The sequence below is a fragment of the Lemur catta genome, chromosome 10, assembly GCF_020740605.2.
Source record: "Lemur catta isolate mLemCat1 chromosome 10, mLemCat1.pri, whole genome shotgun sequence".
Classification (NCBI taxonomy): domain Eukaryota; kingdom Metazoa; phylum Chordata; class Mammalia; order Primates; family Lemuridae; genus Lemur; species Lemur catta.
Window position 1 is genome coordinate 6817153 of NC_059137.1, and position 27243 is coordinate 6844395.

A 27243-nucleotide genomic window follows, 5' to 3' on the forward strand; every position below is an offset into this window, starting at 1 on the left:
GGTGGCTGTCAGCACTTTCTGCTGGTCACTGAGCCTAGCACGTGGCCTACATGTTCTCACACTGTCCTCAGCGACCACATTTTACAGGTATGTAAAGATAAGACAGTCACCTCCTCTAGGGACAACTGCCAAGTGGCTGAGCAGATACTCAAGCCCAGGTCAGTCTGATTCTAGAAACCTCTAGACAGCCCTTAGTGGGGCCTTGCACTCTGACTTCAGTCCTGAGGAGGCCAACAGCTGTTGGGCTTCTGGAGGGGGGACGGGAGAGGCAGGGGCAGAGCTGTAAGTAGGAGCCACAGAGCTTCAAGAAGGGCCACACCCACAGATGAGCTGGGCACGTGGACAATGGTGGTCAAGGACAGGACAACAAAAGGAATATATGACAGTGTCCACCCCGCATGCCCCTCTGCCTGAGGACACTAGCAGAGGGGTGCGATGAGTCAACCCCGATGAGTATCCTGCCTTCCCAAGCCACTGCCTGGGCCCCTGGCCGAGAGAGACTCCTGTTTAAGGTTCTGAGAGTGGGCTTGTCATTCCCAGGCCTTGAAGTCACATATGACACAGTTGTCTATAAACAGTATTTTAATATTTGTATAAATAGACCACAGTATTACCAAAAAACTGCAAGTACAGAACATGGAAAACAGATTTTCAAACCCGTGCGTAGAGCCTCTCTCCTGGGCCAGCCAAGTGCTGTGGGGAATGCTCGAAGGACAGGAATTCACCTCTTTGGGGCATTTTGAATGTGAGGGCCTGAGCACAAGGGTGCTTGGCTCCCCGCCCCTGCTGTTGACCTCTTAATCTATTACAAAAATAATGTCAGCAGACGGGTGGTTGGAGTCGTGGCCACTCTGGGGAGAGGGTGACAGGATCTGCCCTCTATCGCAGACTGGCCTCAGCAGCCGCGGCACCCCCACTGTCCAGGGCCACGGTGCTGGAGAGTGGAAGGTGGGCAGTGTGCCACTGCTCTATCTTTGCACGTGACGGACAAAGGCCTGCACCAGCTGGATCAGAGGCTCCTGGCTCTCGGGGCTGGCTTTGGGGAGAGAGCTGGACTTGGCCTGTGGTGAGGGGAGGATGCCAGCAGCAGGGGAGCTGGGGGCTCCCCGGCGGAAGTAGCGCGAGAGGCTGGAAAGCAGTGTGCTCTACAAGAAAAAAAAGCAGCTCTATGAGGCCTAGCACCTGTGGGTCACCATCCCCACCCCTCAGGAGCTGGCCAGGCAGGACCCCATGAGGCTCTTGCCCTGCTGGTCCAGATCCCTCCAATCAGAGCCCTCCATCCATCCATACCAACTCTGAGCTGAGCTCCTGCTTCATCCTCTGCTTGTCCCGAGGGTGCACAGCCGGGTCCCTAAGGTACCGCATTGCCTGGGAGATGAGCAGGTAGAAGCAGTTTTCCATGGTAAACATCAGGAGAGACCTGGAGGGAAGGGCAGGCTTTTGGCACTGTTGCAGAAGGCCATTCAACCAAGAGAACAGTGGGCCCGTGACTGCCCCAGCCCCTTGTCATATCCCAGAAGGAGGTCTCACTTCAATGTCCTGGTCCCTTCTGCCTGCGTGCCGAGCCCCACAGCCTGGGTGAGAGGCTCCTTTTTCTTGTCCAGCTGGAAGAAGAGAAGCAAGCAGTAAAAAAAAAATAAGCCAACAGTAACAGCTCCCACTTGCTGAAAGTTTCCTGCTTATCAGTGACCTCATTTAATCCACACAATAACACTCATGGGGAGGTTCTATCCCCAGCAAGGTCAGATAACAGGCCCACGGTAGGCTAGGAGGCGGCAGACTGGAGGAAGAATGGGTGGAGGGCAAGTCTGACAGTACCCAACTTACCTCTCCAAGCATGTTGAGGGCCACATTCACTGTGGCCAGAAGCGTTCCAAAGGAGGGGGCTACTTCAGAATCAAAGGTGGGGGTGGTAAAGCTCAGGGCAAACAGGAAGTTGTATTCAGCAAGATCCAGCGACTACGAGGCAAGACAAGGGTGATCTAGGACCCAGCTAAGATGCCAGGTGGCTGTCAGTACACAGCAGCGGGGAGGCAGAGAACAAAATAACACAGCCTTCAAGGCTCCAGGAAGCTGGCAGAGCCGCACAGGTGGCAATTGGTACCTGATCCAGCAGGATCTGGCAGACATCTGGGGTGAAGTGGCGCAGGGCTGCCAGGGTCCTGCTGAGGATCTTGAGAAGGCCGTACTGGACTGTGTGTAAGGCCCGCTGCTCAGAGGCCTCTGTGTCAGCAGTGGGCTGCTTAGAGGAGGAACAGCAGGCGGGGGTAGCAGGTGTAGCCATAGCAGTGGTGGGCGGTCGCTGGACTCGGGGGGTGACAGCTGAGGGGAGGCCATCTCCATTTTTGTTCTAGGGAGTCAGAAAATGAAGGTGGAGCCCAGGGAAGCTAGGGTGAGGCGTTCTAGGCACTCATGGGCATTGGGACTCAGTTACCTGTAAGTAGTGCTGCAGCATCTTGCGGCTGTGCAGGAGGGACGTGCAGGCCTGGCACAAGTAACCCAGGTTGACCTGGGACAGACATGGGAGGGAGAGGAAGATTCTCTTGGGCAGCAGCCCCAGTTATCTGACTAGACAGACCCAACAAGTCTCTGTATGATGGCAATGTGCTTTTCTCACTCCCTGACACTCTTCTCCTACCTGCTAATGCTCACTTGGCCACACTCCAGCCTACAGCCACTAAATATGTAGCACTGCAAACTTGGGGTCAGCAGGGCTCAGACCTGTACTGTTTACCTAGGACCTAGCTAAATGCCTGGCACGTTACAAGGTCCTAAGTAAGTAAAGAAGATGAGGATATGACTGATTCCCATTTTACAGGAAAAGAATACAGACCTAGAAATAGAGGTGAGGCCGGGTGCAATACCTCATGCCTGTAATCCCAGCACTTTGGGAGGCCAAGGCAGGAGGATCACTTGAGCCCAAGAGTTTAAGACCAGTCTGGGCAACACAGTGAGACCCTGTCTCTACAAAAACAAAAGGAAAAGAAAAACAGAGGTGAAGTGACTTGGCCAAGGTCACAAAATCAGCAAATAACAAAAGCCTTTCTGGTTCCAGAGCCTGTGTTCTTTCCCTGCCCCCCTCTCCAGCTGGTTCCCAGATCCAGGTCTGTCCTTAAGGGATCTGAATAAGGTCTATCTGATAGAGCCCAAGTTCTTAATCTACATGGCTGCCCTTCATGGTGGAGGGAAAACTTTAGCCAGAGTAAGCAAAATGAAACCAAGCCCTGTGCTCCCTAAGCAAAAAGCCCATGTTCAGGAATAGCCTGCAATAAATTGGAGGTGCCCCAAAAAGTGCCCACAGCCTCCCTGTCTCCAAGCATTTCCCCAGACTCCTCCAAGACACAATGTCTGAAGCCCCCACCTGGACATCACGCATGAGCTGAGGCAGGTGGAAGTGCCATTCCTTCATGAAGTTAGACAGCTGCAGAATAAAGCCCACGGTGTGGTCCGCCTCCTCCAGGCAGGCCAGACTCTGCACTGTCCTTACCGCGTTGAGGCACTGAGAAGAGAGGGGACAGCAGGGAAGGATGGGGATGGCTCAGGGACCTCAGACACAACCACGCCTGCCCTCCTGTGGAGAGGATTGGTCCTGAGCCCACAAACACTGAGGTGGCAGCACAAAGGGTGGCTTGGCAGTATAACTAAGTTTCTGTCTGAGCCGACCTGAGACCATTCCTGTCATTCAGCAGACTTTGGCTGGTCAGTGAGCCAACAGTCCTCAGCACATCTCAGAAATGAGGGCATCAACATGCCTCCACTGCCAAGGCCCAAGCTCCATACCCACTTGCCCCCTGAATGGCCCAGATGCCTTTTTACCCTGAGGCCGTCTCTTGTGATGCTGGCAGGCCCTCACCTGTAAGGTCCGCTCCTGGTGGACACCCACAAAGTCCAGGGCCTCGGTCAGGAAGTTGTACCGCAGAGTTTTGAGCAGCTGCTCCATCAAGGACATGGACAGGCGGTAGACACCTGGCCAAGAGGGGGCATCCACAGACTTCCGAGAGACACTAGGTGTCTAAAGAAAAACAGTAGACAAGCTCAGGACATAATGCCACAGGAACCCAGCTGACAGGGAGGGTAGGGCCTCCTTGCAGTACAGCAACTAAGGCAACTGGCTGCTGGGAGGAGAAACGTACCAGGGTGGGCACAGCCACTGCCTGGCAACCAGCAGGGCCAGCAAAGGGACCATGGCCAGCAGACGCAAGGAAAGAGCACTAGGCAGAGATTCAAGATCCTGGGTTCCAGACTCAGGTCTGGCACTAACCAGTTGTGTGAACTTGGACATATCACTGCCCTACTCTGGCCCTGATGTGCTTCCCCTAAAGGGCCGCTGGGCTAGATGCCCAACTACTGAACAATTCTCACAAGAGAGAGAGGTTCAAGTGAAGACCACTCTTTTGGGATTAAGAGACATCTGTTAAACTATAAGTAACCAAGGTACACAGAGGGCAGGGTGCTGAGGCCACATCAAGGCCTCATACCACCCACTTCCCTTTTCTTGGTCCCATGGGACAGGGGTGGAGTCACAGTGACACACTGCCTTTCAAAGGGCGAGAGGAGAGGACAGCTGTGCTGGCTGCAGGCTCAATCTTGGGGATGCATTCTTTGGCCCTCCTTATGCTTGTAACAGGAAGAATCCATCCCATCTCCTAAAGGTGGTGCACAGAGATAGGTGGTACCTTTTAGTAGCAAGTTTGTTAGAGGTCAGCCTAGGGGTGAGGAAGATTCCTAACCATCAGCACATTAAGCAAGCCATGAAGAGGAGAGCAACTTCCAGGGCCAGGTGGGAAGGGTACTTTTCACCTGGAACTGCAGGTTGGCCATGCTGGGCCTCCCGGCAAACTCCTGGCACTCACCTGCACTGTGCCATTGGTGCTGAGCTGGTACACGCTCAGGAGGGGCAAACAAATGCTCTGAGTGATGCCAGCCCCAGCCACAGCTGTGGCTCCCTGGGAGGGAAGGACATAGAATGAGACATACCCCGCTCCTGCCCCACCATAACCAGAGCCTAAACCGGCAGCCCTCTGCCCAGGGGCAGGTAGGGCTCTTGAGCTAGACCACAGCTTCTGGAATGTCGGAACCCACACAGCACAAGCAAGGAGGTCCCCTCCTGCCCTCGGCTGGCCTCCTACCTGCTGGGTGCGAGCCAGGGTGAGGAGCAGGTGCAATGAAGCCTCCGTAAAGTGCAGGTTCTGCTTCATGCGAAGACTCACCTCCAGGGTGGTGAGGAGGGTGGGCAGAATGGGGAGCCTGCGGGTCACCTGCAACCACGAGTCACCATCCTCATCTACTTCACACAGCTCCTTGGCCAGATGCAAGCCCAGGACACACACCTGCTGGAACCCAGGAGCAAAGATGAGTAGAAGAGGGAGGAAGCAGTCCAGGGGAAGGAAGAAGAGGAGGATGATAGCCAGCCATGGGCCTGGACGCTCAAGACCTGTCTGGTCACACACCTCCAATGTAAGCTTGACTATCAGAACTCAAGCTATCTCCCCATCCTGCCCCTCTTGGGTCCAGTTCTCAGTGAACAGCAACTCCCCCTACTCTAATGCATAACTCCCCTAAACCTATGGGCTCTACATCTGCTTCCTCCCTCCACCTTCACCCACACTGTCACCAAGCTTTGTCAGGGCCACCTCCTGTCCCCAGTCTGGATGCTCCACCCAACTCCACCACTAGGGGTTGGAGAGACCTCACCGCCTCTTGCTGCACTAACACAGTTGCCTCCTAAATGGTCTTTCTCCAGCCCCTCTCACTGCCTGCCTCTACCAATCCATGTCATCTTCGAAAAGGCACTTTCACTCTCACTCATGGATCAGGGTGCAACCCAGGCTGTAAGTTCTCCTTGCACTTCTTCTCCCCTGAATTGCTTGTCACAATGGGACTCCTCTGCTTCTCTGCACAGTGTCTAATCTATTAACTCTTCCTCTCAGGCTGTGAACTCTAGAAGTGCAAGACCTATCTGTCTTGCTCACTTGTCACCCCAGGGTCAAACACAGAGCTGGCAGTCAGTGGGAAGCACAGACGGGTTGCTAGGGCACTCCCTCACCCCATCACGCTGGTCCTTGTGCCGGGGCCGAGAGCAGTCATCGGTCTCCATGCTATCCTTGTCCTCCGTGGCACTGCCTGATGCCAGACTGTGGCGAGTTTGGTCAAAGAGTGCAATCACCTCTTCTTGGAGGGTCTCACAGACGTTCAGCACCAGCTGGGAGTACTGGGGTATGTCACTTACTGCAGAGCAGACAGGGAGGGGACACCATCATGCTCACCAGGCCAACTCTCACTGATTCCTTCCCAGGCAGGGGGCTGGGAACGTGGTAGAGTGCTAAGAGGGAAAGTGTCTGTCTGGTGGGAAGGGAGGAAAGACAGGTCAGGAAGAAAAAGTGTTCTTGGGGTAAAATTCCAAGACCGAAAGCTCAAAAGTCACGAGAGAACTGTGTGGCCCTAAGCTGGAGGAAGGCCCACCCAGGATGGCTGCCAGCAGGGGCAGGCAGACTGCTGCTGCTACTCCCACTGCCCCTGCCCCTCACCTTTCATCTCCTTCATCTGTAACACTGTGATGAACGCTGAGAACACCTTGGCTTTGGTCTTCTCCATGAGTTGCTGGTCTGCCTGCAGCACTCCCTCCAGGATCTCTGTCAAGGGTCCGAGGATTTCATCCACAGAACCTAACTCTCTAGAAAGAATATAGCGGTGGAGGGGGGATAACACACCTCACAGAAGGCCATACTCTACCCACACTCCACGTTCAGGATGCCCCCCAGGCAGTCTGCCTCACCCCTTTCTGCCATGTCATGCCCACTCCCTATGAGGGAAAGCCAGGCCAGTTCAGACCCACTTTCTCCCCTTCGGGAAGGCGAAAGGCCAGTAAGTGGAATGAGCAGGCACTGCCAGCCACGGAGGCTCTGGCCTCAGCCCGCCTCTCCTGGCACAGCACTCACCTCTTCCACTGCCGGAGGAGGATGAGCAGCAGAGTGCACATCATGGAGCCGAGGCGGAGGCAGTTCACTGAGGCCGGAACTAGGAGCTAAGGGGAGACAGCACACCAGTGAGAAGCCTGACTTCCTATGAGCAGACACAGTGAGAGGATTCACTTTATCCACAGGGCACATCCTGGACACACGCCTTTCTTCCCTGGCAGCAAGTTCACTGGGGTGGAGCAGAGTGGGAGAAGCCAGTGCTGGCATAGCAGCGGCAGATCCCTGCTGACACACCGCCGCCTCCGGGGCCCCCCAGGCCCATGTGAGCCCTCTGACCTGACCACCGTGCGGCCAGCCGCAGACACACGAGCTCTGCTATTTGACTTTGGCGACTCTCTCCCTGGGAGGAATGGGAAACCTTCCAGACACACTTACTAACGCTTTGGTCCCATCAAGTACATCAAGAAAGAGCTGTCGACGCACTACAGAGTCGGTCAGGTGCATTATATCTGCCTGCAAAGAATAGAAAAAGATTTCAGCTGGGAAAATTTCCCAGACTTTAGACCCAAGAAATGTGGGGTCTTCCATCAGGTAATTAGCCATTGATAAGTCACTGCAGCCCTGATTTAAAATGGGGCTTAAGGGTCTTGCTGTTTCTGTTGACTCTTAGCTACGCTCAGAGTCAAGTCTAGGTTCACTGCCTCTTCATGACTGCACCCTTCCTCTGCTTAGAACCCTTCAAAGGCTTGCCAGTGCCCGGGAAATGCAAACCAAACTCTTCAACATGACCTGGAGGACCCACAAGATCTGGTCCTACTGATTCTGGTATTACCCCCACTGTGCCCACTCCAGTCCAGCCCTACTTGCCTCCTGCCTCCTTCTTGGACACACCAAGCTCCATTTCTGCACCTTGGTACCTGCGAGCCCCTCTGCCCAGACCGCTCCTCCACAGGCGTTCTACCTGGTAGGCTTCTTCACACACTCAGGTCTCAGCTGGGACATCACCTTCTCAGAGTGGGCCTCCCTGACTACTTCTGTCACATGTTCACTACCATAGCACCTTATTTCCTTCACAGTCATCACTATCTGAAACCACATTTTTTATTGGCAAATTTGTTTACAATTTACCTCCCTCATGGACCACCCTCTACGAGATTGAATATCTTATCTGCCTTACTCACTGCCGTATCCTGATGCCTGGCACATGGTAAGCATTCCACTACTAGCCATTAACTGAACGAACGAATGAATGAATGATCAACATCCTGGACTTAGCCAGACAGGTCTCCTAAGGGGAAAGAGGATGGTGGGATTTTCAGAGCTACAACTCAAGAACTGCTTCCTAACTGGGGCCTAAAAGGCAAGTGATGCAGAGGTTGTACCCTGGGGAATCAACCACTCCCAAAGATGGCTGAGCCTTTCAGTGTGTCTGGGGTCTTAGGGGTCCATAGCCACTGTGCCATGGCAAGAGTGTTTATACACCCACTCTTTCTAGGCTCAAAGTTCCAAGCATGTTGGCAGTCTGGAACTAGGGAACAAATTTCACAGAAGATATAAGAGATGCTTGGAACAAGGAGACATCCATCAAGCTGAAGTTGTTAATGAAGTCAAGATATTTGTCTGTATACCCTAGGGGAAAAGCATTCACCACCAACTCCTTATGATACAGCTTGATGGCATCAAACCACAAAAAGTGCCACAAACAATGCAAACTCTCTCTTTCAAATCCAACTCTGAATAGCATGCAATGCAAAGGCAATGGCCTCTGTTTTTTCTAAGACCAGGAAATGTGGTTTCTAGAACCAATGAAAATAAACTGTTCTTTAGACGGGGTGCTGCTACAGCTATCAGAGCTACCTGCTGACAAGTCTACAAATATTTACCTAGTATCTACAGGGCACACAGCACAAGAAGGCAATTTATACACTTGCACAAGAGGTAGATACAGGAAGGGAACACCTTAGACTTAGTCAAGGCCCAAAGGGAGCTACACAAGGCTTTAAGAATGTCTGAAAGGATTTCAAATCACTTCTCTACATTCTTCTTAAGAGTCCCTTGGATCCAACACCGTCAGACACTCCACATTTGCCCCAATCTCTTAGCACACAATCTGTTAATTTTAGCTCTCAGGGATAAATCCATCCTGATTCGTTTTTCACCCCAAGGACCTGTATCTGCCAGGCCTCTCAAAGGGTCATTGTTAAGACATCAAAGGGAACACTTGCCCCAGGAAGTTCTTACGTGACTGGTGGCAATGATGAGAAGCATCCTCCAGGCGGAGACCAGCATCTGATATTCTACCAAGGAGGTACAGCTGCTGCCCTCTGTTTCAGCTGTGTGAACTGCCAAGGACTTGACATACCCTGACCAGTAGGCAAAGCGTTTCTCGCTGGAAAATTTCTTGAGTGTATCTTTTAACGACTTGTCTAACGAACCCCTAATGGTATCAAGAAAAAAACAAAACCCACAGTTAGGTTTTAAAAGCAGATGGGAATGTGATGGGCACAGACCCTTGCTGAGGCAGAGAAAACAACCTCACATGGGCATAAAGGCAGACGGCTCCAGGATCACCTCCAAAGTGTGGGGCTCATACTTCTTGCTCAACATAATGGGTTAGGCTGAGGCCTTTCCAGGATTCCTCCTCCATAAAATCCCGGTCACATGGAGTTTGCTTCACAATAACTTTCTGATAATCATAAACGCCATCAATGGATTGGCCAGGGACACAGCTCACTGGCCCTCCATAAATGGTTCCAAACCAGCTCTGTCCTCTGCCTTGGCTCATGCCGCCATGCACCCAGTGGTAGGCCACCACAATCTCCCTCTCCTCCCAACCTTCAATTAAAATCTCAAAAGGGGAAAGGACTCACTTAACTACATAGTATATCTCCAAGCAAATTATCTTCATGATTAGGGCACAGGTTTCCAGGATACTGGGCTGTGAAGAGGGAACAGAACAGACTCTGATCACATGGAGGAACATCTCCCCCAGTGCCCTCAAAAGTGAACAGAGCAGGAACCAATACTTGCAGAACAAGCAAGTACACTCCCTCTCAATTGTGAATGGCCACCTGACTTGTAAAAGCAGGAGTGTCAGGTCCACAACATCTGCAAATGAGTGGACAAGACCACAGAACCATTAACAAGAAGAGGCAGGGCAAGCCACTGTCCTTCCCAAAGCAAGATACCAAAGGGAGAGGAAGTAGGCATTTCTCTAAGACAGAAGTTTCCAGTGAAGAGAACATTCCGTTGTTTAATTAGGGGAGGTATTACTTTACTTTCTACACCCCCATCTCACAGCCCAGCCTTTTCTGCCAAGGACTGCAGCTGCTGTCCAGCCCTCCACCACAGCTTACCTCAGATGTTTCTGAGGGAGGAGAAAGGGTTCCAAACAGCGGACTAGTTAAATTCTCCCAAAACTTGGGTCTAGAAAGGAAAACACATGTTGGAAATCACACTTTTCTCTCCCACAGTCCTTTTCTCCTCTCTCCAGCTCCCTTTGGTGGTGGGTCACTTCTCCCTATTTTACCAGTCCCAATCTTAACATCTGTCTCATAAGTCAATTGCTCCTACATAAATATAGAGTAGATAAAATTACATTTTTCTCTTAAGAAACACAATTGTGCATTACAGAGTTGATCAATAAAAACTCTTAATGATTCCTTCCATTGTACATTTCCAAAACCTTCAAAAAGAGAGGGAAATAAGACAGCCGACTTCCAAATTCTGACTTTTTAATGCTAATTCCTTTGTGCCAACGGGATCCAAGAGAATACAATATTTGTTCCATTTGGTCCAATGGCTTAAGCAAGCCATTCTCATCTGAATCTACTGTTTCTCAAGAATATTGGTTTTTTGTTTTTTTTTTTTTGAGACAGAGTCTCACTTTGTTGCCCGGGCTAGAGTGAGTGCCATGCGTCAGCCTAGCTCACAGCAACCTCAAACTCCTGGGCTTAAGCAATCCTACTGCCTCAGCCTCCCAAGTAGCTGGGACTACAGGCATGCACCACCATGCCCGGCTAATTTTTTTTCTATATATATTTTTAGTTGTCCAGATAATTTTTATTTCTATTTTTAGTAGAGACGGGGTCTCGCTTAGGCTGGTCTTGAACTCCTGACCTCGAGCGATCCACCCGCCTCGGCCTCCCAGAGGGCTAGGATTACAGGCGTGAGCCACCGCGCCCGGCCAAGAATATTGGGTTTTGACAGAATTAGCAGAAGGCAGGAACACAAAAGTATTTGAACCTTAAAGATGCTTAATGCTTAAAGATCCTTAATTGCTACTGACAGCAGTACAAAGAGAGTAAGTGTAAAACTCCCATCTACTTAAGCAGGCACTAAGCATGTTTTATGCTCACTCCCAGGGAACTGTCACAAAAAACCTCTGAGACAACAACCACTTTTACTCCTATTATACAGACAAGGACAATGAGACTACTGGCAGAGTCAGACTCACTTGGTTCGGAGGACCAACATGGCACTATCCCGACGGTCTTGCCACAAGGCATGCAGAAAGGCAATGGCTGCACGATGCAGCAGAGGTGGACACCAGTATCGATCTTGTTGTTGGAAATCAATCAGCTCCAGCACTGCATGGAGGCAGCTCCATACCCCAAGGCTGAATTCCTGTTAAGAGGGTATGGGTGAGAGTTCAGTCTCACAGCCACTGCTAGCAGCCACACCTGCAGTGCCCAGCACCACATCTTAGGAAGCCACCTCCCAGCTCATCCCAAGTACAGGCTCACCTTGGAGCCATCACTCCCATCCTTCACCTCCAGATTCAGAAACAGTTCAATAAGGCCTGGCTGGGTCTCTACTGCAACCGTGAGGAATTCCAGAATCATGACTTTGATGCGCATGTCTTCAATCTTGCTCTGCAGTCGGGTCAGGAAGGCATCACGTATGGCTGCTGCATCATTGCCCAGGCATGCATACACTGACATTGGGGCCACCTGACGAAGACCAGGACACACAGGCTTAGAGCTCTACTTCCAGAAAAACCTCAGTGGGCTCCCACAGAAGGGCTCTGGAGAACTCCCAAAAAATTGGCAGAAAGGGAAGCACCTAGACATAAAGTTCTAGGACAAATGGGACATCATGCCAAGCAATAGCATGAGATGCCCAAAAAATCACAGGAGAAATCAACATAAAAAGACATTCAACCTCTCTCACAGTTAAATAAATATAAAGCAAAAAATTACATAACATTTTTTTTTGCCTATTAGATTGGCAAAGGTTAAAAAACTGATGAAGGCATCGTGGCAAGGATACAAGACTTGGTGTTAGAGGAGAATAAACTATTACAATCTTTTCTGGAGGGCAATTTGGAAATATCTATTAAAAATTAAAATGTTCATTTATGCCTACTAATTTTTAGGAACTATAAACAAACATTTATAAGGTTCTAGGGATAATAATGTTCACTGCAGCACTGTTTGTAACGGTGAGATACAAAATAGTCCAAATAAATTAGGTGTCCATTCCAGGGAATGATATATAGCTCTAAAGAGAATGAAGTGGGTCCAAATGTGCTCACGTGGAACAACTGCACAATACGGTGCTATATGAAAAGAGCCAGTCATAAAACAGTACGTGTAGTGGAATTCTACTTTTATAAAGCACAAAAATGTACGTTCTTTTTTTTTTAAAACAGATTCATCTGACCAAAGCACCAAACACTTTTATTTAACACATAAACAGAGATAAAAAGAAATCTGGAGCAATGCATATCAACCTGCCCATAGGGATTCTTGGAATAAGGGGATCACAGGGTACCTTAACTTTCTACATTATATCTATCTATAACATTTAAATAAATATTTCACAACGAGCATGTATAGTTTTTGTAATCAGGGAAAAAACCACCCTAATATAAACATATATTGTGTGTGTGTATGGCTATTATACTTTAAAAGTCAGAGAAGTCCTAGTTAGCCAGCTGCTTCTTTTGGGAGATGGCAAGAGTGGTCTCAAGCAGGAAGTCAGTTTCCTGAGGCTCTAGTTGGTTGAGAGGGATCCTACCGTGGCCAGACGTTTCAGCAGCTGAATGGCAAGACGTGGCAAAGCAGGGTCATGTTTGTGGTAGATATACTTGGCTAGAACAGCAATGAGGTTGTTCCCATGAGCACCTGAAGAAGCACAGGAAACAGTTTAGACATCAAGTGTGCCTCACTCAAGTTGTTAGAGAAGCTGCATTTCTAAAAGGCTCATGTCATATATGTGAGGGAATTTGCCCTCAAGTTCTTGGAGGGCTAGAGCGAACCCAGGTGGTAACATCCTTCTCTTTTATTCAGGAGCAAAGGAATACCCAGGATTTGGGGGTAAACAGTTGAATCCAATTCATTAACAGCAAAGATATATTTTGAAGAAAATACATACTTTTATCAAATAGATTAGAAAAAGGCATTGCACTAATATGCAAAAAATCATAAAATTCCCAAAATTATACAGCTCAACAGGGTCTTAGACATATCCAAACACTTACTTAAAAATGAGGAAACTGGGTCCTAAAGAGATTAAACAATTAGTTTAAGGTCAGCCAATATTTAATGGGTACCAAAACCATCTCTGCATATTTTACATAGTAATTTATCTAATCTTCATTGTAATCTTTCTGATAAGGTAGATATTACAGGTTGTGTATCCCTAATCCAAAAATCCAAAATCTGAAATGCTACAAAATCTGAAACTGCAGCTTAAAGGAAATGCTCACTGGAGCTTTCTGGATTTTAGGTTTTTGGACTAGAGATGCTGAGCCAGTAAGTATAATTCAAATATTCCAAAATCTAAAAAAATCTGAATCTTTTTTCTGGCCCCCAAGCATTTCAGATAAGGGATATTCAACCTGTACTATTATCCCCATTTTACAGATGAGAAACCCAAGGGAGAATTGTTTAATAATGTGCCCAAGGTCACAGTGGTTGAGGCCAAAATTTGAACCAAGGCAGGCTGATTTTGAATCTGTGTTCTTAACTATTATTCTATCATCAATAGGAGGCAGAAATAAAGTATGACACAGTCCTCTTGTTTCCAAAACCAGGGAAGAGGCTGGTATTCATTCCCAAATTTCTTCAAGAAGTTAATCAGAAAATAGTTTGACACTGCCTAAAACATGTTTCATAGGCAAAAATGTTGCAGATTGGAAGAGAAATACATACCATGTTGTGTGAGAGCCTGTTCCAGGGGGGACACCACATTAGAAGGAGGTTTCAGCCGAATAACATTGTTGGTGACGGAGAATGCCAGTTTCACTGTCTTGATCAGCAGCTGGCCCTGCCCCTGGCCCTCTGCCCCATCACTAGGGTGCCAAATGGAAACCAAAATTGACTCAGACAATATGACTTCATTTGTAACATATGTGCTCTCATGAATTAGATTCCAACAATAATCCCAGAGTTCAACAGCTTCTGTTAGAGGCCCCAGTCCAAACTAGGAGAGAGGAGGAGTAATCAACTCCCTTTCCTATGTGCCAGTCTATTTAGCAGCCACTAGGTTAGATAACAGCTACATCCTAAGAAGAACAAGGTTGTCTTAAAAAACCTACTGCAAGTTAACCTCAACTGGATTTCTTAGAGCACACAGGCACAATAAAGACAAACAGAGGGAAGGAGGAGGAGGAGCCCTACCTTCGGGGCTGAGCAGCCATCACCATGTCAATGGTGTCCACGCCAATGCCCATGATATTAATAACTGTCTGTCCTGCTTCTGTGTAGGCCAGACTGCAGATGCAGAGAGACTGCAGGCTGGGAGTGTGGCTGGAAGATAGAGATGTTCTGAGTTACTGGGGAGCTGCCAAGTTCATCACTGGAAGGAAAAGGCACTGTCTAGCTGCCTAGGTTGGCAAACTTAATAAACTGGCCACTGGTGATACAGATCAGCTCTCTGCAAGCTGAAGGCACTCTGATCATTTTCCTGAAATAGATTTGATCCTAAAGACCACACTAAGAAGGAATTTAAATGTTCACCAATTAGCAGATACTGGCTGGGCACAGTGGCTCACGCCTATAATCCTAGCACACTGGGAGGCTGAGGTGGGAGGATCATTTGAGCTCAGGAGTTTGAGACCACCCTGAACAAGAACGAGACCCTGTCTCTACTAAAAATAGAAAGAAATTAGCTGGACAACTAAAACTATATAGAAAAAATTAGCTGGGCATGGTGGCGCATGCCTGTAGCCCCAGCTACTCCAGAGGCTGAGGCAAGAGGATCGCTCGAGCCCAGGAGTTTGAGGTTGCTGTGAGCTAGGCTAATGCCATAGCACTCTAGCCTGAACAACAGAGCGAGACTCTGTCTCCAAAAAAAAAAAAAAAAAAATTAACATATAGTTAATGTAATGAATTATGATTAATCCATACAATGGAATCCATAGAACCATTAAAACAAGACAGATCTGTATGCAATGGCACAGAAAGAAAGTTACAGAGCAGTTAGTATAGGCAGTAGAAAAAACCTAGAGGAAACAAACTTGTTAACATCATCTATGGGAAGTAGATATATGAAGGGCATTTTGCACTGAATATTTTCCAATGAATGTGCATAACTTTCGGAAAGATCATAAAAATGATTACTATATAAGTATACACAAACACACACACACAGTCTTGTTCCCACTTCATTTGCTCTTCTCTCTCCACAAGGAAAAACGATAAATAGGCCAGTGGAAAGCAGCTCACAATCTCAAGATTACTGAGCTCTGGGCTCAACCAAGGTGAGTTCTCTGGAAGAAATGAGATGGCTTTACACAGCAATAGCCCACGTATCCCTTGGTGAGCACCGAGCTCTAGCAATCGCCCTCATTACCTGCTGTGCAGCTCTGTCTCATGGCACAGGTTCAGTATCGCATGAATCAGCTCCAGGATCAGGCAACCTGGACTCCAAGAAAGACAAAAGAAATAATGTGGCCTTGTGTGATGACCCTAATCCCAAGAAAGAGAGAGAAAGCTCTCCAGGGACCAAGAAATTCCCAGGTCTTCCCTGCCCACGCTGTCCTTACCGATCTGTTCCCTCACACCATGAGAGTTGTAGCGCCACTTGTGGTAGCTGGGAAGCATCTCCTTTAGCACAAACATTACACACGGCACAAGTCCTTGGCTCTGCGTACTACCAAGCTGCCCCTACAAAAAAACATGCTGTGAAGGCTTCTGCCACTTAAAGAAAACTCATCTAGTGATTAGAGACTTAACTTGAAAACCACAGATAGGTCGGTCCAAAGGAATTCTGGGTAAGCTTTGGCCATCAGTGAAAAACCAAAACATCAGAACATCCTACTTTAATTGAGCCTAAGTTGTGGGTTTCTTTAGAATAGAAAGTGACTAAAAAGACAATGTGAAAATGTCGCAAAAGGTACCAACATGAAGAAGAGGGATGAAGGCTAAATGTGGACAGAAGGGAGGTACATTAAACATAAAGGCTATAGGATTTTTGATAATGAAGAATGCCAGCTTCACTGTCACGATCACCAGCTGTCCCTAACCTCAACCCCCTCACTGAAATATGAGAAAGGAGATCTGATACCCCAAATTCTTTGCCCTGATGGTACTTGTTAATTTCAGTTTTCTAAATTTATACCTAAATTTGTATCCCTACCTTTATACACAATTGCTTCTCTTTGTAAGCATTCATTGATTCCTGCAGGCAGGAAGTGGGTCAAGTGCTTTCCACACATGACCCTCTCAACCCAACGAGGGAGACACCGTGTATCACTCTTACTTTACAGAGATTATGAGAAATTCTGTACTTGTCCCCAAGGTCATGCCAACTAGGAAGTGGTCAACCTGAAATGTAAACCGAATTCTATCTGACTCCAAAATCTATGCTCTCAATTCATATAGAGTATTTTTCAAACTAAGTTGTGATCCATTAGTGGATTATGAAATCAGCATATGGTCACAACTCACTTTAAAAAGGGGGGGGGACGGAGTGAATCTTGTGTAGTAACAGTAAATGCTGTGTCGTGAAATTTTGCTTCAGGAATATGCATACACACATATATACTAGGAAATGATATACAATATGCCTATTACCCTGGGCTACCATCAAAATAGCTTGACAGCCACTGCATTACCCATATGGCCTCTTCAGTTCTAACTCATAAGCCTCCTATTAAATAAATTCACATAATTAAGTACCCACTATAGAATATACTGGTACATATACTCAATGTATTGAAACGGTAAGCACCATAACTTCAGGACAACTGTTCTGTCTACAGACAAGATGACTACAGTAGCCAGGTACAGGGAAACTATTTCAGAATCATCTGACCAGAATGTACCTTGACAAGGGTGGTGATCAGGCGGAGAAAGGCAATAGTGACCCGATACTCGCCCTGGGGCTGTTCACTATTCATCAGGAGGTTTCCATACCCTCCAGCATTCATCCCCTCCGCACTGCGAAAAGACAGAGAGGTAAAGGCGAAAAAATGATGAAGAAATTTCAGGTTTCAAGAAACTAATTACAGAGCAGTCTTGTTATAGTCTAGATGGCTCAAGCATAAAACACGAAAGCTCTGCAAGAGCATTAATCAATTTTATGCCCAGGGAAAACATTAAGTGGTCCCCTGAGCAAGCTCAAGCACCTATGAAAAAAGAAAAAGTGCAGAGTTACTGTAGCTTAAGAATGGGATAAGTCCCTGGATCTAGACACCTCTGGATTCTCTAGGCTGGAAAGTAAACTCCCACATACCTAAAATGGCAGCAGCTAGATGAGAATCTTTCTTGCTCTCCCACTTTCAGGCTTTAAAGACCATGAGCCATCAGTGCTGCCCTCAGAGGAGAGCAGCTCTGGGCCCCATACCCCACCATCTCCTTTGTCCCGTCCTCACTCACGCTCCTACTTCTGGCCAGAGGGCTGAATAGGCAAGGACTGCACAGAGTAAATAGACAGGCAAGCTTCTGTAATACCCATAAAGCTAGGCTAGACCTGAAACATATATGGCTCTCTCTAAGAAATATGCTCTACCCATCCTAGGACCTGGCTCACCTGATCATCTGACTCATGTTAGAGACAGGGTGGGCCACAAATGGTAAAAAACCTGTGTGACGAAGATCAGTCCAGACCTGAGAAGGGAAAAGAAGAGTTAAATATCCATGTATCTTCAGGTATATGTCAAGTGTTGCATTTTTTGGCTGTTGGAAAGATTCCATGTCTCACCTTTGCTGGATTCCGGGCAGCCAAAACAGTCAAGCAGTTGACACAAGAAGCAATGACATCTACAGGTGGGGAGATCACTGTTGTTAACCTGGTTGGAGAACAGTGCACTGTACTCAGTAAAATGAATAATACAATTGGATCGATCACAAATATTTCCCAGTTCTCTCTTCCCAAGTCCTTCATCTCAGCAGGGACATAAAAACAGGAAAGCCCTCAGCTGGGAATAGATACTAAACCAGGGCTTCCCACAGAGGAACGTGTATGGACTTTAACCCAGTGGGTATGTGCCAGGCTCCTCAAAACCAAGAGAATGACTGCTGAGAGCTCTGCCAGGCAGCTAAGGGTTAGCCACAAGAGACTCACCGCTGCAGCAGCATGTAGATGCGGGACGTGATGGGCAGAAGACAGTCTGCTATTGACAGGTCAGTACTGATGACCTTATGGACCAGATCAATAATGGGTTTGACGCGCTGGCAGTGCTGAATCACATCTGAGGGGAAAGACAGACTATGCAACCTCATGGCAAACAACTCCTTTAAAATCACAAAATAGAGGACGTTGGTACTTTCAGTTGGGAGTCTGCCAACCTCCTCATTTGCCAGCAAATTAATATACTCTTTCTTTCTCCTCAAACCACTTGTCCTCGTTCTTCTGATGCGGCCTCCAGGACAAGTGCCGAACTTTAGGCAACAGGCGCAGGTTCTATCATTATCCTCTCTTGTAGGTAATAAGAAAACTGAGGCTCAGTGATGTTAAGCGTTGCTCCAAATAGACGGATAGTAAGCGCTGCAGCTCAAATTTGAACCCAGGCAGTCCCACCCTAAATACCATTCTCCTAGTCTTTGTACTGCTAGCCTTGCTAAAAGAGCTTGCTTCTCTAGCTACCTTCTTCCCCTGTCCCAGCTCCCTCTGCACCCTCCAAATATTCTTTTTAGCCTCTTCTTGTTATCTACTGGCCTTTCCGGTTCTGCTATGAGGATCTCCTGCTGCTCCCCTGCAGGACTTCCTTGCTGGTTAATAGCCTAAGCCTTGTAACACTTGCCTCCACATCACACTGCAGCCAGGTAGCAGAAACCAAAACAGGCCCTGGCTTTCACCAACCAACTTTGCTCTCCTTGCAAGTTTTTTAGACCATGCTGATTCCTGCCTTTGTGGCCCTCCCTCTCTTCTCTACCATCTGACTACATCCCTAAGTATGACCTTGGAGTGAATACAGTTTCCCAAACTTCATTCATTCCCGTTTTTTCATGGTTTTTCTTATCTTTGTGTACCACCTAGGGCATTATCTACTCAAAATGTACTTGATTCACTTTTTAAATTCCAGTACATTTATCTTCAACTTTATATTTAGCTTCAATGAAAAAAGAGTACTACTTATAATTAGAAGTTAAGCATAAAAACAAACATAAGAGAAAAAATAAAATAAAATGACAAAATAATGGCTAGGCATGGTGGTTCATGCCAAGAGTTTATAGCATTTTGGGAGGCCAAGGCAGGAGGAGTGCTTGAGGCCAAGATTTTGAGACCAGCCTGAGCAACACAGTGAGATCCTGTCTTTACAAAAAATAGAAAAATTAGCAGGATATGGTAGCATGCACCTATAGTCCCAGCTACTCAGGAGGCTAAGGCAAGAGGATCGCTTGAGCCCAGGAGTTGGAGGTTGCAGTGAGCTATGATGACACCACTGCACTCTACCCAGGGCAACAGAGTGAGACCTAGTCTCAAAAAAAAAGAAAAAAATCATAGAATAGTCCCTGAGACCCAGATAAACAAAACAGACAAATCACAATCTTGATGGTTCTGAATTTTATCTTGAAATTCCTTCAAATCCTCCAAGCATGTCCATCACCCCTACCCCTTCATGATGTCTCCCAAAGCTGACCTTACCTGCAGTTGAAACAACATGAAGCAGCATTTCAATCTCACAGGTAAAGAGGGTCCAGCTGCTATAGGAGTATTCCCAGCGTACCAGGTAAGCCCTGTCATCCAGCATTACTTGGCCCACGGTGCCTTGAGGTATGCGAAGGTTGGTCTGACCTCCTAGGGAGGGAGGAAGAACAACAGTCATATCTGGGGACAAACAGGAAGAGGTAACTCCTCTACCAGACACCAATATTTAAACACATCTTGGTAACTAACATTCCTACAGCTTTTTCTATTTAAAAAAAAACCCTAAAACTCTCTGAAGAAATGACTTTCCACATGTCTGAAAATCAGATGAGCGCAGAGAGTGGTTTTCTATACAAGTGATGGTTACAGAAAGCCCACAGATCAGTGGTCAATCAGTGGTGATGCCAGGACTAGAACAGTAAGGCTGTTCCCTCTTTATTTTACTCCTTGAGAAGCTGGGATACACGTGAACCTAAAAGTAGTAACTGGTCACTCTAACACACTCACTGCCAATAAGAAAAATTGTTACAACTCTCTCTACAACTTAATTGGACACAATCTAATGAAACATTTAAAAAACATTTTTTTTTTTTTTTTTTTGAGACAGAGTCTTGCTCTGCTGCCCAGGCTAGAGTGCCATGGCGTCAGCCTAGCTCACAGCAACCTCAAACTCCTGGGCTCAAGCAATCCTTCTGCCTCAGCCTCCTGAGTAGCTGGGACTACAGGAATGAGCCACCATGCCCAGCTAATTTTTTCCATATATTTTTAATTGTCTGCCTAATTTCTTTCTATTTTTAGTAGAGATGGGGTCTCACTCTTGCTCAGGCTGGTCTCAAACTCCTGACCTCAAGCGATCCTCCTGCCTCAGCCTCCCAGGGTGCTAGGATTACAGGTGTGAGCCACTGTGGCCAGCCAAAAAATTTTTTTTAATTGTGGTAAAATAGACATACCATAAAATTTATCATTTTGACCAAGGGTACAGTTCAGTGGCATTAAGTACATTCACATTGTTGTACACCACCACCACTATCTATCACAGGACTTTTTCCATCTTCAAAACTGAAACTCTGTATCCATTAATAAATAATTCCCCCATTCTCTCAAACCCCCAGCCCTTGGCAACCACCGTTCTGTTTTCTGTCTCTGTGAATTTGACTACTCTAAGTACTTTATACGAGTAGAATCATACAGTATTTGTTATTTTGTGACTAGCTTATTTCACTTAAGTAAAATATCAAGGTTCACCCATGTTGTAGTAGGCATGAAAATTTCCTTTCTTTTTAAAGGTTAAATATTATAATATTCCATTTTATGTATATACTACATTTTATTTATTCATTCATCTGTCAATGGGAATCTATATAACCCTTTTGCTCAAAAATCCCACTTTGGGGATTCTATCTACTTAAAATAAAAGCACCAGTATATATATTGGGTATGCATGTACCCAATGCAGCAGTGTTATTTGTAGTGGCAAAACACAAATATAGTCTAAATGTCCTTTAGAAGGAGAAAGATAAAAAATTATGGAACATCAAGGATAATTCAGTAGTTATTAAAATGTATGAGTCAGAACCATATGTAACAAAATCAACTTGCAGAATGAGTTGTGAGAGTATACAGAAATATGTGAAAGGACATACACCAAATTCTTAACAACCATTACGTGATGGAGAAAGGACTGAGAGATTAACTTTTTAAAACATATCTCTGCATTATTTACCTTGTTACAATGAACATGCATTATTTTAGAAATCAATCTAATGATTTCTAAAGAGAAACTGACTCTAATTACTTATCAACGAATCAACATAATGGTTGGAGAGAAGAACTGCTTTAAAGGCACCTCATATGAAAGAATGAAAACAATAATGAGGTTTAAATATAGGCTGTCGTACAAGGGGCTAATGCACCAAGGATCTCTTTATCTTACCAAGAGGGTAAAGGAGTTTGGGTGTTTGTCTCCGCCAAAGTGTTCCATCTTCATGGGAGATCACATCATGGGGCTTGTGCTTATAAAGTTCATTGTAGAAAGACATCTTATCTAAGAAACTATACACCTGCCAACACACAGAAAGAAACCATCACACATTCACCTCTGGGATATGCAAGGAGGTCCCCATCTGCTCTTCTGCTCTCTCAGCCAGACTCTTAACTTCTTACAAGCCCACGACTACAATTACTCTTGGAATTGCCTTCTGTCCTCCTTGCCAAATCTTCACCATGCTTTAACACCCAACTCAAGTCCCCCTTACTTCACAGAGACAGTTGTCTCTCCTGAACAGTATGGTCTTTACTGCTCAAATGACATTTACTATGTACTACCTGGTTATTAGCTATTTATTTCTTATATATATAATTCTCTTCCAAATAGATATTAAGGAGCTTTATACTTGGTCTTACTCCCATAGTATCTATAATAGGTACTTAATAAAAAGATTTTTATTTAATTTTATAGAATTGAGACACTATCTTTGGCATCTCTCATTCAACTTCAGACTAACTCCTGTCGAGGAAGTGGAACTGCAACATGGAAATCCTTACGAATGGTGAAAAAATATCTCCTATTCTCTTCAGGTATCTGACTGAACAGCTTACCTTTTTGGCAGTGGACTTCCCTGATACAAGGGCTCGGAGCAATTGCAGGAGTGGGGAAAGCAGGTGAGGAAACATTCCACATACACTGTCCAGAATGATCCCAAGACCAGAGGTTGGCTCCTATGGTAGAAGGGCAGAAGTCACTGATCTTCACATTATCCACAAATTAACATATCTTCAAATTGTCCAGCAATCATAAGAAATAAAACGGACTTATTCATCATCTGGACTTTGAGGTTTGAGGCTATGGCCAATGCTAAGACCAATTACTGGTGAAAAATTGTTCTCTCCAAAGCCAAATTCTCATTAGAACCAATTACAACATTCTGGCAACTCATAAGATATAGTTAAAATCCCCTAATAGCACTTTCAAGAGCTGCAGAAACACTGGTGCCTAAGAGACTGCCAATGTGAAACAAGAATTGGTAGGTTGCTCGCTGGGCGCAGTGGCTCACGCCTGTAATTCTAGCACCCTGGGAGGCCGAGGTGGGAGGATCGCTCAAGGTCAGGAGTTCAAGACCAGCCTGAGCAAGAGTGAGACCCCATCTCTACTAAAAATAGAAAGAAAATAGCTGGACAACTAAAAATATATAGAAAAAATTAGCCGGGCATGGTGGTGCATGCCTGTAGTACTAGCTACTTGGGAGGCTGAGGCAGAAAAATCGCTTCAGCCCAGGAGTTTGAGGTTGCTGTGAGATAGCCTGAAGCCACGGCACTCTAGCCCAGGCAACAGAGTGAGACTATGTCTCAAAAAAAAAAAAGAAAAAGAAAAAGAAAAAGAAAAGAAAAGATTAGTAGGTTGCAGAATGGGGGACAGAAAAAAAAAAAAAAAAAGACTTGGTGGTAGGACAGGTAACACACTAGTTAATGATTTGGGCTGCAGACTCAAGTCAGCCAAAACCCATCTCTCTCTAGCTGTGTGACCCTGATAAGCAAATCACTTCACATCTCTAAACATCACTTGTCATCATATAAAAATTGGTGACAGTAATAGTATCTACTTCACAGATTTTTATAAAGATTAAGAAAATATACATAAATGCTTAGTCTAAAACCTATCACAAAACAAGTGTTTGATAAATTTTTTCGCTCCACACATTGACCCTCTCTCACATACTTACTGTTCCCCAGAACAGTTCTGGAAGAGAAGGGTCTGCCAGGACTTCACATGCTGTGTCAATTACATCCTGTTGGAGGAGGGGAGAAAACAGTTCATTTTCCCTAGTTGAACCAGTCTTTTTTTATTGTATTCTGTTGAAATAAAAACACCACAGACACCTTCATATACACCTAAAAGAACTCTGGGTTTAAAAAGTAAGATTATACCCTGCCAAGGGGATGTGTTGTGTCTGATATATGATGCTAGACAAATTTACCTCTCTGAACTTTAAATGTTTTATCTGTAAAATAAGGACAATAATATCTGTTTCAGAGTATTAAGTAAGGATTAAATGATAATGTATGGAGAAGTGGACTGTAAATTCAAAAATGCAACGTAAATCTAAGATGTTACCAGGCTCAACTAGATAGTCCTCCTAGAGGGTAAGAATAATTAATGTCTTTTAAATTTTTTTGTCCTCAGCACCTAGCATAGAGCTTAGCACATACCAGGAACCTAATGAATGCTTACAGAATGATTTTTTAAAAAAATCCAAGTCCGAGAACCCCTAAAACCCCCATATGTTAATATCACTCCTCCAAGTGCAAGGTAGGGTCCAAATGTAACCAGAATTTGCCCAGAGTACCCAAAGCTTATTCTATAGCCCCTAGGACAGACCTCTGCAAATTGAGTCTTTAACACTAAACTCACTTCTTTCCAATAAGAAATTTTCATTTTTTATTAATCAATTTACAAAACAAGTCATTAAAAGTTAACCTAATGGGCCAGGCACAGTGGCTCATGCCTATAACTCCAGCACTTCAGGAGGCAAAGGCAGGACAATTACTTGAGGCCAGGAGTTCAAGATCAGCCTGGGTAACACAGCAAGACCCCATCTCTAGAAAAAATTAAAAAATTAGCCAGGCATGTTGGCACACACCTGTACTCCTAGCTATAGGAGAAGGTGAGGCAGGAAGATGGTTTGAGCCTAGGAGTTCAAGCCTATAGTGAGCTGTGATTGTGCCACTGCACTATAGCCTGGGTGACAGAGTGAGACCCTGTCTGAACAAACAAAAAAAAAAAAGAAAAGAAAAGAAGAAATGTGGCAAGTGCAATTGAGGAACTGAGAATTTAATTTTAGTTAATTTAAATTTAAATGGCCACATGTGGCTTGTGGCTGCCATAATCGACAGCACAGTTACAGACTAAAAGAAAGTTGAAAGACTTATCAACCTGTTACAATGTGTGGACCTTATTTAGATCCTAATCCAAACAAGCAAACTTATGACAAATTTATAACATGTAAGCCAGGGGTGGTGGCTCCGCCTGTAATCCTAGCACTCTGGGAGGCCAAGGTGAGAGGATCGCTTGAGCTCAGGAATGCGAGACCAGCCTGAGCAAGAGTGAGACTCTGTCTCTACTAAAAATAGTAAAAATTAGCCAGGTGTGATGGTGCACATCTATATTCCCAGCTATTCAGGAGGCTGGGGCAGGAGGATCCCCAGGAATTTGAGGTTGCTGTGAGCTAGGCTGACACCATGGCACTCTAGCCCAGACAAAAGAGTAAGACTCTGTCTCAAAAAGAAAAAATATATATATATAACATTTATAAGACAATTCGAAATTTGAACCTTGACTTGATATTTGAAGACCCTGGTTTTTATGGCATGATAATAGTTGTAAACTTAAGTTTTACTGAAATAGTCATAAATTAAGTGATGTCTGGCATTTACTTCAAAATAATCAAGGAGGGAAAGGACAGAAATGAAATAAGATTAGTCATGAGTTAGTAACTGTTGGAAGCTGGTGATGGGATCATGAGCGTTCATCACACAATTTTGTGTTCTTTGGTGTAAACTGAAATGTTTCATTTTAAAAAATGTTGCAGGACATTTATTGGCACCAACACATGTCTGGAACATATAAACCACAGAGTAAAGAAATGAGGACACAAAGCAGTATATACATTGTGATTCCATTTTTAGAGAAGAATTACATTTGCATGTATATACCTGTACAAACACTGGAAAGGAACACATCAAAATGTTAAGAAGTTATCCTGTGCAATGAGATTGTACTTTTTTCTTTTTTTATCAGCATTTCCTCTTTCTCCTATAATTAACATGTACTATTTGTATAATGGTAAATGAAAACGAAGAACAGAAAACCAATTAACACATGAGGTAAACTATATCAGATCTGATGTATTTTAGGGACTTGATTGCAAAGCTGAACAATACTATAGTCAGCTTCATGAAAGCCCAACACTAACCTGCTGATTGCCCAGTGTGTGCAGCTCCAGCGAGGTGAGAACGAAAGAGAGGAGTCCATAGACACACATGCATGCAGTGCTGGTGGTACACTGGAATGGCAAAGGAGTCAGTGAATAATTCTCAATAACACAACTCTTCCCAGATTCAGCTAATCCTGTTGCATTAATATAGTCCTTGTAATACCAAGACATTATAATGAAAAAAAGATATATACAGTCCTTGTAAACAAATGGGAAGGGAATCTGAAGCTTCATAATTTTCCTAATTTAGTTACAAGATTAGGGATAAAAGAGGAATAAGGAACCACAAATATTACAAACACTCAAGAATAAAGGCTGGTCACGGTGGCTCACACCTGTAATCCTAGCACTCTGGGAGGTCAAGGCGGTGAACTGCTTGAGTTCAGGAATTCAAGACCAGCCTGAGCAAGAGCGAGACCTCATCTCTACTAAAAATACAAAAAATTAGCCGGGTACATGCCTGTAGTCCCAGCTACTTGGGAGGCTGAGACAGGAGGATTGCTTGAACCCAGGAGTTTGAGGTTGCTGTGAGCTAGGCTGACGCCACAGCACTCGCCCAGGCAAAAGAGCAAGACTGTCTCAAAAAAATAAAAGAAAAGAAAAAAAAGGGAACTATTTTCAAAATGATCAAAGTTTGTGTGGGGAAGAAGAAAACCATATCCAGCCTAGAGAAAGAATAAAGAATCAATATGTCCTGATATAAATTGACACAGCACCTGAACTGCCACCAAGATAAACCCAACAGTGCTAATGAGGGGAGCCTGCTGGCTCAGGTTTCTTTTCTTTTTAAAATAGACTTTATTTTTTAGAGCAATTTTAGGTTCACAGCAAAACTGAGCAGAATGTAGAGATTTCCAATACACCCGCTGGCTCCACACATGAATAGCGTCCCCATTATCAACATCCCCCACCAGAGTGTTACAGAGTGTTACAACTAATGAACCTACATTGACATTATCATTACTATCCAAAGTTCATAGTTTACATAAGGGTTCGCTCTCGGTGTTGTACAATCTATGAGTTTGGACAAGTATAATGACGTGTATCCACTATCATAGAATCATGCAGAGCAGTTTCATTGCCCTAAAAATTCTGTGTCTCTATTCACCCTTCACTACCCTCTAACTCCTGACAAGCACTGATATTTTACTGTCTCCGTAGTTTTCCTTTCTCCAGAATGTCCTATAGTTGGAATCACACACTACAAAGGCTTTTCAGATTTGCTTGTTTCACTTAGTAATATGCATTTAAGTTTCTTCCATCTCTTTTCATGATTCAATAGCTCTTTTTTTTTT

At 45.4% G+C, this 27243-nt stretch overlaps 1 protein-coding gene and 1 long non-coding RNA gene across 3 annotated transcripts in view; one reads left to right on the forward strand and one right to left on the reverse strand.

Annotated features, from left to right (window-relative positions):
• Positions 1-564: 564 nt before the first annotated feature.
• NUP188 (nucleoporin 188) overlaps positions 565-27243 on the reverse strand; it is a 45137-nt gene continuing 18458 nt past the window's right edge. Inside the window, exons 12-44 of one of the 2 annotated variants that reach the window (XM_045563235.1) lie at positions 25928-26017; positions 23678-23743; positions 22557-22676; positions 21892-22018; positions 19956-20108; positions 18432-18558; positions 18069-18156; positions 17898-17974; positions 17191-17305; positions 15910-16030; positions 15717-15783; positions 14543-14671; positions 14075-14214; positions 12939-13045; positions 11663-11869; positions 11374-11543; positions 10274-10343; positions 9788-9855; positions 9159-9354; positions 7353-7430; positions 6939-7024; positions 6528-6673; positions 6047-6228; positions 5130-5333; positions 4854-4946; positions 3854-4012; positions 3362-3499; positions 2435-2509; positions 2105-2350; positions 1828-1959; positions 1531-1604; positions 1291-1420; positions 565-1145 (exon numbers count right to left, since the gene is read on the reverse strand). In XM_045563235.1, the coding sequence (XP_045419191.1) occupies positions 969-1145; positions 1291-1420; positions 1531-1604; positions 1828-1959; positions 2105-2350; positions 2435-2509; positions 3362-3499; positions 3854-4012; positions 4854-4946; positions 5130-5333; positions 6047-6228; positions 6528-6673; positions 6939-7024; positions 7353-7430; positions 9159-9354; positions 9788-9855; positions 10274-10343; positions 11374-11543; positions 11663-11869; positions 12939-13045; positions 14075-14214; positions 14543-14671; positions 15717-15783; positions 15910-16030; positions 17191-17305; positions 17898-17974; positions 18069-18156; positions 18432-18558; positions 19956-20108; positions 21892-22018; positions 22557-22676; positions 23678-23743; positions 25928-26017 (4158 nt within the window). In that variant the 3' untranslated portion in view covers positions 565-968. The remainder of the gene's footprint in view (positions 1146-1290; positions 1421-1530; positions 1605-1827; positions 1960-2104; positions 2351-2434; positions 2510-3361; positions 3500-3853; positions 4013-4853; positions 4947-5129; positions 5334-6046; positions 6229-6527; positions 6674-6938; positions 7025-7352; positions 7431-9158; positions 9355-9787; positions 9856-10273; positions 10344-11373; positions 11544-11662; positions 11870-12938; positions 13046-14074; positions 14215-14542; positions 14672-15716; positions 15784-15909; positions 16031-17190; positions 17306-17897; positions 17975-18068; positions 18157-18431; positions 18559-19955; positions 20109-21891; positions 22019-22556; positions 22677-23677; positions 23744-25927; positions 26018-27243) is intronic. The other variant, XM_045563236.1, reaches the window with a different exon arrangement.
• LOC123646381 lies at positions 5194-9358 on the forward strand. The gene is made up of 3 exons (XR_006737888.1): positions 5194-5457; positions 7103-7508; positions 7650-9358. It is a non-coding gene; the product is annotated as an uncharacterized LOC123646381 (long non-coding RNA).